Here is a 13,137-nt window from a genome sequence, read left to right on the forward strand (position 1 = left end):
ATATTTGTCATGTATTGATATTCATGTCAGATAGTTGTCATGTATTGATATTCATGTCATGTGTTGATAGTTGTCATGTATTGATATTCATGTCAGATAGTTGTCATGTATTGATATTCCTGTCAGATAGTTGTCATGTATTGATATTCATGTCAGATAGTTGTCATGTATTGATATTCATGTCAGATAGTTGTCATGTATTGATATTCATGTCAGATAGTTGTCATGTATTGATATTCATGTCAGTCATGTATATTTGTTGTCATGTATTGATATTCATGTCAGATAGTATTGTTGTCATGTATTGATATTCATGTCAGATAGTTGTCATGTATTGATATTCATGTCAGATAGTTGTCATGTATTGATATTCCTGTCAGATAGTTGTCATGTATTGATATTCATGTCAGATAGTTGTCATGTATTGATATTCCTGTCAGATAGTTGTCATGTATTGATATGTCAGATAGTTGTCATGTATTGATATTCCTGTCAGATAGTTGTCATGTATTGATATTCCTGTCAGATAGTTTCCTGTCAGATAGTTGTATTGTTGTCATGTATTGATATTCCTGTCAGATAGTTGTATTGTTGTCATGTATTGATATTCATGTCAGATAGTTGTCATGTATTGATATTCATGTCAGATAGTTGTCATGTATTGATATTCATGTTGTCATGTATTGATATTCATGTCAGATAGTTGTCATGTATTGATATTCCTGTCAGATAGTTGTCATGTATTGATATTCATGTCAGATAGTTGTCATGTATTGATATTCATGTCAGATAGTTGTCATGTATTGATATTCATGTCAGATAGTTGTCATGTATTGATATTCCTGTCAGATAGTTGTCATGTATTGATATTCCTGTCAGATAGTTGTCATGTATTGATATTCCTGTCAGATAGTTGTATTGTTGTCATGTATTGATATTCATGTCAGATAGTTGTATTGTTGTCATGTATTGATATTCATGTCAGATAGTTGTCATGTATTGATATTCATGTCAGATAGTTGTCATGTATTGATATTAATGTCAGATAGTTGTCATGTATTGATATTCCTGTCAGATAGTTGTCATGTATTGATATTCATGTCAGATAGTTGTCATGTATTGATATTCCTGTCAGATAGTTGTCATGTATTGATATTCATGTCAGATAGTTGTCATGTATTGATATTCATGTCAGATAGTTGTCATGTATTGATATTCCTGTCAGATAGTTGTCATGTATTGATATTCCTGTCAGATAGTTGTATTGTTGTCATGTATTGATATTCATGTCAGATAGTTGTATTGTTGTCATGTATTGATATTCATGTCAGATAGTTGTATTGTTGTCATGTATTGATATTCATGTCAGATAGTTGTCATGTATTGATATTCATGTCAGATAGTTGTCATGTATTGATATTCATGTCAGATAGTTGTCATGTATTGATATTCCTGTCAGATAGTTGTCATGTATTGATATTCCTGTCAGATAGTTGTCATGTATTGATATGTATTGTATTGATATTCATGTCAGATAGTTGTCATGTATTGATATTCCTGTCAGATAGTTGTCATGTATTGATATTCCTGTCAGATAGTTGTCATGTATTGATATTCCTGTCAGATAGATGTATTGTTGTCATGTATTGATATTCCTGTCAGATAGTTGTCATGTATTGATATTCCTGTCAGATAGTTGTCATGTATTGATATTTGATATTCATGTCAGATATATTGTTGTCATGTATTGATATTCCTGTCAGATAGTTGTATTGTTGTCATGTATTGATATTCATGTCAGATAGTCATGTATTGATATTCATGTCAGATAGTTGTCATGTATTGATATTCATGTCAGATAGTTGTCATGTATTGATATTCCTGTCAGATAGTTGTCATGTATTGATATTCATGTCAGATAGTTGTCATGTATTGATATTCATGTCAGATAGTTGTCATGTATTGATATTCATGTCAGATAGTTGTCATGTATTGATATTCATGTATTGATATTCATGATAGTTGTCATGTATTGATATTCATGTCAGATGTCAGATATTAGTTGTCATGTATTGATATTCCTGTCAGATAGTTGTATTGTTGTCATGTATTGATATTCATGTCAGATAGTTGTATTGTTGTCATGTATTGATATTCATGTCAGATAGTTGTCATGTATTGATATTCATGTCAGATAGTTGTCATGTATTGATATTCATGTCAGATAGTTGTCATGTATTGATATTCCTGTCAGATAGTTGTCATGTATTGATATTCTGTCAGATAGTTGTCATGTATTGATATTCCTGTCAGATAGTTGTCATGTATTGATATTCATGTCAGATAGTTGTCATGTATTGATATTCATGTCAGATAGTTGTCATGTATTGATATTCCTGTCAGATAGTTGTCATGTATTGATATTCCTGTCAGATAGTTGTATTGTTGTCATGTATTGATATTCCTGTCAGATAGTTGTATTGTTGTCATGTATTGATATTCATGTCAGATAGTTGTCATGTATTGTTGTCATGTATTGATATTAATGTCAGATAGTTGTCATGTATTGATATTCCTGTCAGATAGTTGTCATGTATTGATATTCATGTCAGATAGTTGTCATGTATTGATATTCATGTCAGATAGTTGTCATGTATTGATATTCCTGTCAGATAGTTGTCATGTATTGATATTCCTGTAGTTGTCATGTATTGATATTCTGTCAGATAGTTGTCATGTATTGATATTCATGTCAGATAGTTGTCATGTATTGATATTCCTGTCAGATAGTTGTCATGTATTGATATTCCTGTCAGATAGATGTCATGTATTGATATTCCTGTCAGATAGATGTATTGTTGTCATGTATTGATATTCCTGTCAGATAGTTGTCATGTATTGATATTCATGTATTGATATGTCAGATAGTTGTCATGTATTGATATTCCTGTCAGAGTTGTAGTTGTCATGTATTGATATTCATGTCAGATAGATATTTGTATTGTTGTCATGTATTGATATTCATGTATTGATGTCAGATAGTTGTCATGTATTGATATTCATGTCAGATAGTTGTCATGTATTGATATTCATGTCAGATAGTTGTCATGTATTGATATTCATGTCAGATAGTTGTCATGTATTGATATTCATGTCAGATAGTTTTCATGTATTGATATTCATGTCAGATAGTTGTCATGTATTGATATTCATGTCAGATAGTTGTCATGTATTGATATTCATGTCAGATAGTTGTCATGTATTGATAATCATGTCAGATAGTTGTATTGTTGTCATGTATTGATATTCATGTCAGATAGTTGTCATGTATTGATATTCATGTCAGATATTGATAGTTGTCATGTATTGATATTCCTGTCAGATAGTTGTCATGTATTGATATTCATGTCAGATAGTTGTCATGTATTGATATTCATGTCAGATAGTTGTCATGTATTGATATTCCTGATAGTTGTCATGTATTGATATTCATGTCAGATAGTTGTATTGTTGTCATGTATTGATATTCCTGTCAGATAGTTGTATTGTCGTCATGTATTGATATTCATGTCAGATAGTTGATATTGTCGTCATGTATTGATATTCATGTCAGATAGTTGTATTGTTGTCATGTATTGATATTCCTGTCAGATAGTTGTATTGTCGTCATGTATTGATATTCCTGTCAGATAGTTGTCATGTATTGATATTCCTGTCAGATAGTTGTCATGTATTGATATTCATGTCAGATAGTTGTATCTCCTACCTGTTGAGAGAGTCCTTGGTCTTCTCATCTGACATGTCCTCCAGGGTGTACACCTTGAACCTAAATGACATCAACAACACACGTCGGCCAATAGGAGAGCACAGGAGTGGGTTTTCATAAGTGTGTATGAGTGTCTGTGTTACCGTGAGAACAGCTGTGTCTTGGTGTCAGGGATGGTGACATCACACGACCCGGAGGCGGAGCTGAACTTCTGTCTGAGTAACGACACAAACTCCCGGAACACTGTAGAACATTCCTGGAACAAATACACACAGATTAACTAACACACAAATACACACAGATTAACTAACACACAAATACACACAGATTAACTAACACACAAATACACACAGATTAACTAACACACAAATACACACAAATGAACTAACACACAAATACACACAGATGAACTAACACACAAATACACACAGATGAACTAACACACAAATACACACAGATGAACTAACACACAAATACACACAGATGAACTAACACACAAATACACACAGATGAACTAACACACAAATACACACAGATTAACTAACACACAAATACACACAGATTAACTAACACACAAATGAACTAACACACAAATACACACAGATGAACTAACACACAAATACACACAGATGAACTAACACACAAATACACACAGATTAACTAACACACAAATACACACAGATTAACTAACACACAAATGAACTAACACACAAATACACACAGATGAACTAACACACAAATACACACAGATGAACTAACACACAAATACACACAGATTAACTAACACACAAATACACACCGATTAACTAACACACAAATACACACAGATTAACTAACACACAAATACACACAGATTAACTAACACACAAATACACACAGATTAACTAACACACAAATACACACAGATTAACTAACACACAAATACACACAGATTAACTAACACACAAATACACACAGATTAACAGCCTCTCAGCCTACTGCCCCCTGACCCAACCTCTCAACCTGCTGCCCCATGACCCAACCTCTCAACCTACTGCCCCCTGACCCAACCTCTCAGCCTACTGCCCCTGACCCAACCTCTCAACCTACTGCCCTCAGACCCAACCTCTCAGCCTACTGCCCCTGACCCAACCTCTCAGCCTACTGCCCTCAGACCCAACCTCTCAACCTGCTGCCCCATGACCCAACCTCTCAGCCTACTGCCCCCTGACCCAACCTCTCAACCTACTGCCCTCAGACCCAACCTCAGTCTACTGCCCCTGACCCAACCTCTCAGCCTACTGCCCTCAGACCCAACCTCAGTCTACTGCCCCCTGACCCAACCTCTCAGCCTACTGCCCTCAGACCCAACCTCTCAACCTGCTGCCCCATGACCCAACCTCTCAGCCTACTGCCCCCTGACCCAACCTCTCAACCTACTGCCCTCAGACCCAACCTCTCAGCCTACTGCCCCTGACCCAACCTCTCAGTCTACTGCCCTCAGACCCAACCTCTCAACCTGCTGCCCTCAGACCCAACCTCTCAGCCTACTGCCCCCTGACCCAACCTCTCAGCCTACTGCCCCCTGACCCAACCTCTCAGCCTACTGCCCCCTGACCCAACCTCTCAACCTGCTGCCCTCAGACCCAACCTCTCAATCTACTGCCCCTGACCCAACCTCTCAGCCTACTGCCCCTGACCCAACCTCTCAATCTACTGCCCCCTGACCCAACCTCTCAGCCTACTGCCCCTGACCCAACCTCTCAGCCTACTGCCCCTGACCCAACCCTCAGTCTACTGCCCCTGACCCAACCTCTCAGCCTACTGCCCCTGAACCAACCTCTCAGCCTACTGCCCCTGACCCAACCTCTCAATCTACTGCCCCCTGACCCAACCTCTCAGTCTACTGCCCCTGACCCAACCTCTCAGCCTACTGCCCCTGACCCAACCTCTCAATCTACTGCCCCCTGACCCAACCTCTCAACCTGCTGCCCCCTGACCCAACCTCTCAACCTACTGCCCCCTGACCCAACCTCTCAGTCTACTGCCCCTGACCCAACCTCTCAGTCTACTGCCCCCTGACCCAACCTCTCAACCTGCTGCCCCCTGACCCAACCTCTCAACCTACTGCCCTCAGACCCAAACTCTCAACCCTGCCCTCAGACCCAACCTCTCAATCTACTGCCCCCTGACCCAACCTCTCAGCCTACTGCCCCCTGACCCAACCTCTCAACCTGCTGCCCTCAGACCCAACCTCTCAACCTGCTGCCCTCAGACCCAACCTCTCAATCTACTGCCCCTGACCCAACCTCTCAGCCTACTGCCCCTGACCCAACCTCTCAGCCTACTGCCCCTGACCCAACCTCTCAGCCTACTGCCCCCTGACCCAACCTCTCAGCCTACTGCCCCCTGACCCAACCTCAGTCTACTGCCCCTGACCCAACCTCTCAATCTACTGCCCCCTGACCCAACCTCTCAGCCTACTGCCCCCTGACCCAACCTCTCAGTCTACTGCCCCTGACCCAACCTCTCAGCCTACTGCCCCTGACCCAACCTCTCAGCCTACTGCCCCCTGAACCAACCTCTCAGCCTACTGCCCCCTGACCCAACCTCTGCCTCCTCAACCCTCCTCTCCTCCCTTTCTGCATCCTTTGACTCTCTATGTCCCCTATCCTCCAGGCCGGCTCGGTCCTCCCCTCCCGCCCCGTGGCTCGACGACTCATTGCGAGCTCACAGAACAGGGCTCCGGGCAGCCGAGCGGAAATGGAGGAAAACTCGCCTCCCTGCGGACCTGGCATCCTTTCACTCCCTCCTCTCTACATTTTCCTCCTCTGTCTCTGCTGCTAAAGCCATTTTCTACCACTCTAAATTCCAAGCATCTGCCTCTAACCCTAGGAAGCTCTTTGCCACCTTCTCCTCCCTCCTGAATCCTCCTCCCCCTCCCCCCTCCTCCCTCTCTGCAGATGACTTCGTCAACCATTTTGAAAAGAAGGTCGACGACATCCAATCCTCGTTTGCTAAGTCAAACGGCACCGCTGGTTCTGCTCACACTGCCCTACCCTGTGCTCTGACCTCTTTCTCCCCTCTCTCTCCAGATGAAATCTCGCGTCTTGTGACGGCCGGCCGCCCAACAACCTGCCCGCTTGACCCTATCCCCTCCTCTCTTCTCCAGACCATTTCCGGAGACCTTCTCCCTTACCTCACCTCGCTCATCAACTCATCCCTGACCGCTGGCTACGTCCCTTCCGTCCTCAAGAGAGCGAGAGTTGCACCCCTTCTGAAAAAACCTACACTCAATCCCTCCGATGTCAACAACTACAGACCAGTATCCCTTCTTTCTTTTCTCTCCAAAACTCTTGAACGTGCCGTCCTTGGCCAGCTCTCCCGCTATCTCTCTCAGAATGACCTTCTTGATCCAAATCAGTCAGGTTTCAAGACTAGTCATTCAACTGAGACTGCTCTTCTCTGTATCACGGAGGCGCTCCGCACCGCTAAAGCTAACTCTCTCTCCTCTGCTCTCATCCTTCTAGACCTATCGGCTGCCTTCGTATCACCACCTCAAGCTGAACCTCGGCAAGACGGAGCTGCTCTTCCTCCCGGGGAAGGACTGCCCGTTCCATGATCTCGCCATCACGGTTGACAACTCCATTGTGTCCTCCTCCCAGAGCGCTAAGAACCTTGGCGTGATCCTGGACAACACCCTGTCGTTCTCAACTAACATCAAGGCGGTGGCCCGTTCCTGTAGGTTCATGCTCTACAACATCCGCAGAGTACGACCCTGCCTCACACAGGAAGCGGCGCAGGTCCTAATCCAGGCACTTGTCATCTCCCGTCTGGATTACTGCAACTCGCTGTTGGCTGGGCTCCCTGCCTGTGCCATTAAACCCCTACAACTCATCCAGAACGCCGCAGCCCGTCTGGTGTTCAACCTTCCCAAGTTCTCTCACGTCACCCCGCTCCTCCGCTCTCTCCACTGGCTTCCAGTTGAAGCTCGCATCTGCTACAAGACCATGGTGCTTGCCTACGGAGCTGTGAGGGGAACGGCACCTCAGTACCTCCAGGCTCTGATCAGGCCCTACACCCAAACAAGGGCACTGCGTTCATCCACCTCTGGCCTGCTCGCCTCCCTACCACTGAGGAAGTACAGTTCCCGCTCAGCCCAGTCAAAACTGTTCGCTGCTCTGGCCCCCAATGGTGGAACAAACTCCCTCACGACGCCAGGACAGCGGAGTCAATCACCACCTTCCGGAGACACCTGAAACCCCACGTCTTTAAGGAATACCTAGGATAGGATAAGTAATCCTTCTCACCCCCTTTAAGATTTAGATGCACTATTGTAAAGTGACTATTCTACTGGATATCATAAGGTGAATGCACCAATTTGTAAGTCGCTCTGGATAAGAGCGTCTGCTAAATCACTTAAATGTAATGTAAATGTACTGCCCCCTGACCCAACCTCTCAGCCTACTGCCCCCTGACCCAACCTCTCAGCCTACTGCCCCCTGACCCAACCTCTCAGCCTACTGCCCCTGACCCAACCTCTCAGCCTACTGCCCCCTGACCCAACCTCTCAGCCTACTGCCCCCTGACCCAACCTCTCAGCCTACTGCCCCCTGACCCAACCTCTCAGCCTACTGCCCCCTGACCCAACCTCTCAGCCTACTGCCCCCTGACCCAACCTCTCAGCCTACAGCCCCCTGACCCAACCTCTCAGCCTACTGCCCCCTGACCCAACCTCTCAATCGGTTCAATATATATAACACTGAAAACCAATTCATGAGGTGAATGTGTGTTACCTTGGGGTCGTTGGGGTCGTGAACAGACGGGTGGTGTGTGTTACCTTGGGGTCTGAAATGACAGGTGGTGTGTGTGTGTGTGTGTGTGTGTTACCTTGGGGTCGTGAACAGACGGGGGTGTGTGTGTGTTACCTGGGGTCATTGGGGTCGTAAACAGACGGGTGGTGTGTGTGTGTTACCTTGGGGTCGTAAACAGACGGGTGGTGTGTGTGTTACCTTGGGGTCGTAAACAGGTGGTGGTGGTGTGTGTGTTACCTTGGGGTCGTTGGGGTCTTGGGGTGAACAGACGGGTGGTGTGTGTGTTACCTTACCGTTGGGGTCGTGAACAGACGGGTGGTGTGTGTGTTACCTTGGGGTCGTGAACAGACGGGTGGTGTGTGTGTTACCTTGGGGTCGTGAACAGACGGGTGGTGTGTGTGTTACCTTGGGGTCGTGAACAGACGGGTGGTGTGTGTGTGTTACCTTGGGGTCGTGAACAGACGGGTGGTGTGTGTGTGTTACCTTGGGGTCGTGAACAGACGGGTGGTGTGTGTGTGTTACCTTGGGGTCGTGAACAGACGGGTGGTGTGTGTTACCTTGGGGTCGTGAACAGACGGGTGGTGTGTGTTACCTTGGGGTCGTGAACAGATGGGTGGTGTGTGTGTGTTACCTTGGGGTCGTGAACAGACGGGTGGTGTGTGTGTGTTACCTTGGGGTCGTGAACAGACGGGTGGTGTGTGTGTGTGTTACCTTGGGGTCGTGAACAGACGGGTGGTGTGTGTGTGTGTTACCTTGGGGTCGTGAACAGACGGGTGGTGTGTGTGTGTTACCTTGGGGTCGTGAACAGACGGGTGGTGTGTGTGTTACCTTGGGGTCGTTGGGGTCGTGTTTCCTTCCCTGAAGTTTCGCTATCAGAGGCTTGTCCTGGTACACCTCCGCCAGACAGATCCTACAGGACAACACAGCGCGTCCATTACAGATCGACACAGCGCGTCCATTACAGATCGACACAGCGCGTCCATTACAGATCGACACAGCGCGTCCATTACAGATCGACACAGCGCGTCCATTACAGATCGACACAGCGCGTCCATTACAGATCGACACAGCGCGTCCATTACAGATCGACACAGCGCGTCCATTACAGATCGACACAGCGCGTCCATTACAGATCGACACAGCGCGTCCATTACAGATCGACACAGCGTCTATAACAGATCGACACAGCGTGTCTATAACAGATCGACACAGCGCGTCCGTTACAGATCGACACAGCGTGTCCATAACAGATCGACACAGCGCGTCCGTTACAGATCGACACAGCGTGTCCATAACAGACGACACAGCGTCCATTACAGATCGACACAGCGCGTCCATTACAGATCGACACAGCGTCCATTACAGATCGACACAGCGCGTCCATTACAGATCGACACAGCGCGTCCATTACAGATCGACACAGCACGTCCATTACAGATCGACACAGCGTCCATTACAGATCGACACAGCGCGTCCATTACAGATCGACACAGCGCGTCCATTACAGATCGACACAGCGCGTCCATTACAGATCGACACAGCGCGTCCATTACAGATCGACACAGCGCGTCCATTACAGATCAACACAGCGCATCCATTACACAGCGTGTCCATTACAGATCGACACAGCGCGTCCATTACAGATCAACACAGCGCGTCCATTACACAGCGTGTCCATTACTGATCGACACAGCGCGTCCATTACAGATCGACACAGCGTGTCCATAACAGATCGACACAGCGTCCGTTACAGATCGACACAGCGTCCGTTACAGATCGACACAGCGTGTCCATAACAGATCGACACAGCGTGTCCATAACAGATCGACACAGCGCGTCCATTACACAGCGTCCGTTACAGATCGACACAGCGTGTCCATAACAGATCGACACAGCGCGTCCATTACAGATCGACACAGCGTCCATAACAGATCGACACAGCGTCCATTACAGATCGACACAGCGTCCGTTACAGATCGACACAGCGTCCGTTACAGATCGACACAGCGCGTCCGTTACAGATCGACACAGCGTCCGTTACAGATCGACACAGCGCGTCCGTTACAGATCGACACAGCGCGTCCATTACACAGCGTGTCCGTTACAGATCGACACAGCGCGTCCGTTACAGATCGACACAGCGCGTCCGTTACAGATCGACACAGCGCGTCCGTTACAGATCGACACAGCGCGTCCGTTACAGATCGACACAGCGCGTCCGTTACAGATCGACACAGCGTCCATTACAGATCGACACAGCGCGTCCATTACAGATCGACACAGCGTCCATTACAGATCGACACAGCGCGTCCATTACAGATCGACACAGCGCGTCCATTACAGATCGACACAGCGCGTCCATTACAGATCGACACAGCGCGTCCATTACAGATCAACACAGCGCATCCATTACAGATCAACACAGCGTCCATTACACAGCGTGTCCATTACAGATCGACACAGCGCGTCCATTACAGATCAACACAGCGCGTCCATTACACAGCGTGTCCATTACTGATCGACACAGCGTGTCCATAACAGATCGACACAGCGCGTCCGTTACAGATCGACACAGCGTCCGTTACAGATCGACACAGCGCGTCCGTTACAGATCGACACAGCGCGTCCGTTACAGATCGACACAGCGTGTCCATAACAGATCGACACAGCGTGTCCATAACAGATCGACACAGCGCGTCCATTACACAGCGCGTCCGTTACAGATCGACACAGCGTGTCCATAACAGATCGACACAGCGCGTCCATTACAGATCGACACAGCGTGTCCATAACAGATCGACACAGCGCGTCCATTACAGATCGACACAGCGCGTCCGTTACAGATCGACACAGCGCGTCCGTTACAGATCGACACAGCGTCCGTTACAGATCGACACAGCGCGTCCGTTACAGATCGACACAGCGTCCATTACACAGCGTGTCCATTACAGATCGACACAGCGTGTCCGTTACAGATCGACACAGCGCGTCCGTTACAGATCGACACAGCGCGTCCGTTACAGATCGACACAGCGTCCGTTACAGATCGACACAGCGCGTCCGTTACAGATCGACACAGCGTCCGTTACAGATCGACACAGCGTCCGTTACAGATCGACACAGCGCGTCCGTTACAGATCGACACAGCGCGTCCGTTACAGATCGACACAGCGCGTCCATTACACAGCGTGTCCATTACTGATCAACACAGCGTGTCCATTACTGATCGACACAGCGTGTCTGTGAGTTCTTCAGTATGTAACGTACTTGTAGTTGAGGTGTGTCTGTGGGTTTAGATAGTGTGTGTTGTAACGTACTTGTAGTTGAGGTGTCTGTGGGTTTAGATAGTGTGTGTTGTAACGTACTTGTAGTTGAGGTGTGTCTGTGGGTTTAGATAGTGTGTGTTGTAACGTACTTGTAGTTGAGGTGTGTCTGTGGGTTTAGATAGTGTGTGTTGTAACGTACTTGTAGTTGAGGTGTGTCTGTGGGTTTAGATAGTGTGTGTTGTAACGTACTTGTAGTTGAGGTGTCTGTGGGTTTAGATAGTGTGTGTTGTAACGTACTTGTAGTTGAGGTGTCTGTGGGTTTAGATAGTGTGTGTTGTAACGTACTTGTAGTTGAGGTGTCTGTGGGTTTAGATAGTGTGTGTTGTAACGTACTTGTAGTTGAGGTGTCTGTGGGTTTAGATAGTGTGTGTTGTAACGTACTTGTAGTTGAGGTATGTCTGTGGGTTCTTCAGGATGTAACGTGATCGTCGTCCAACAGACGGAGAGGTTTTATCCAGAGACTCTTCAAACTCTGCGTGGAGCAGATCCCTCACTACACACCACGGGACGAAGGGCCTGCGGAGCTACAACACACAGAGTTCTAAAACACACACAGAGTAGAACCAGCAGAACCAGGACGACAATACAACAGAACCTTGAGCTGGAGACAGACAGAGACAGAGAGAGAGCGAGACAGAGAGAGAGAGACAGAGAGAGAGCGAGACAGAGAGAGAGCGAGACAGAGAGAGAGCGAGACAGAGAGAGAGCGAGACAGAGCGAGAGAGCGAGACAGAGCGAGAGAGCGAGACAGAGCGAGAGCGAGACAGAGAGAGAGCGAGACAGAGAGAGAGCGAGACAGAGCGAGAGAGCGAGACAGAGCGAGAGAGCGAGACAGAGCGAGAGAGCGAGAGAGCGAGAGAGAGAGAGAGCGAGCGAGAGCGAGACAGAGAGAGAGCGAGACAGAGAGAGAGCGAGACAGAGAGAGAGCGAGACAGAGAGAGCGAGACAGAGAGAGAGCGAGACAGAGAGAGCGAGACAGAGAGAGAGCGAGACAGAGAGAGCGAGACAGAGAGAGAGCGAGACAGAGAGAGAGCGAGACAGAGACAGAGCGAGAGCGAGACAGAGCGAGAGCGAGACAGAGCGAGACAGAGCGAGACAGAGCGAGAGAGCGAGAGAGCGAGAGAGCGAGACAGTGAGAGAGCGAGACAGAGAGAGAGCGAGACAGAGAGAGAGCGAGACAGAGAGAGAGCGAGACAGAGAGAGAGCGAGACAGAGAGAGAGCGAGACAGAGAGAGAGCGAGACAGAGAGAGA

General features: G+C 46.9%; 1 protein-coding gene across 1 annotated transcript in view; it reads right to left on the bottom strand.

Annotated features, from left to right (window-relative positions):
- The window catches only part of LOC127917084 (general transcription factor 3C polypeptide 1-like), a 98,230-nt gene that overhangs the window by 34,519 nt on the left and 50,574 nt on the right, over positions 1-13,137 (bottom strand). Inside the window, exons 18-21 of the mRNA XM_052500463.1 lie at positions 12,267-12,409; positions 9,388-9,469; positions 3,910-4,022; positions 3,767-3,826 (exon numbers count right to left, since the gene is read on the bottom strand). Coding sequence (XP_052356423.1) covers positions 3,767-3,826; positions 3,910-4,022; positions 9,388-9,469; positions 12,267-12,409 — 398 coding nt within the window. The remainder of the gene's footprint in view (positions 1-3,766; positions 3,827-3,909; positions 4,023-9,387; positions 9,470-12,266; positions 12,410-13,137) is intronic.

The sequence above is a fragment of the Oncorhynchus keta genome, unplaced genomic scaffold, assembly GCF_023373465.1.
Source record: "Oncorhynchus keta strain PuntledgeMale-10-30-2019 unplaced genomic scaffold, Oket_V2 Un_contig_10664_pilon_pilon, whole genome shotgun sequence".
NCBI classification, from domain to species: Eukaryota; Metazoa; Chordata; class Actinopteri; order Salmoniformes; family Salmonidae; genus Oncorhynchus; species Oncorhynchus keta.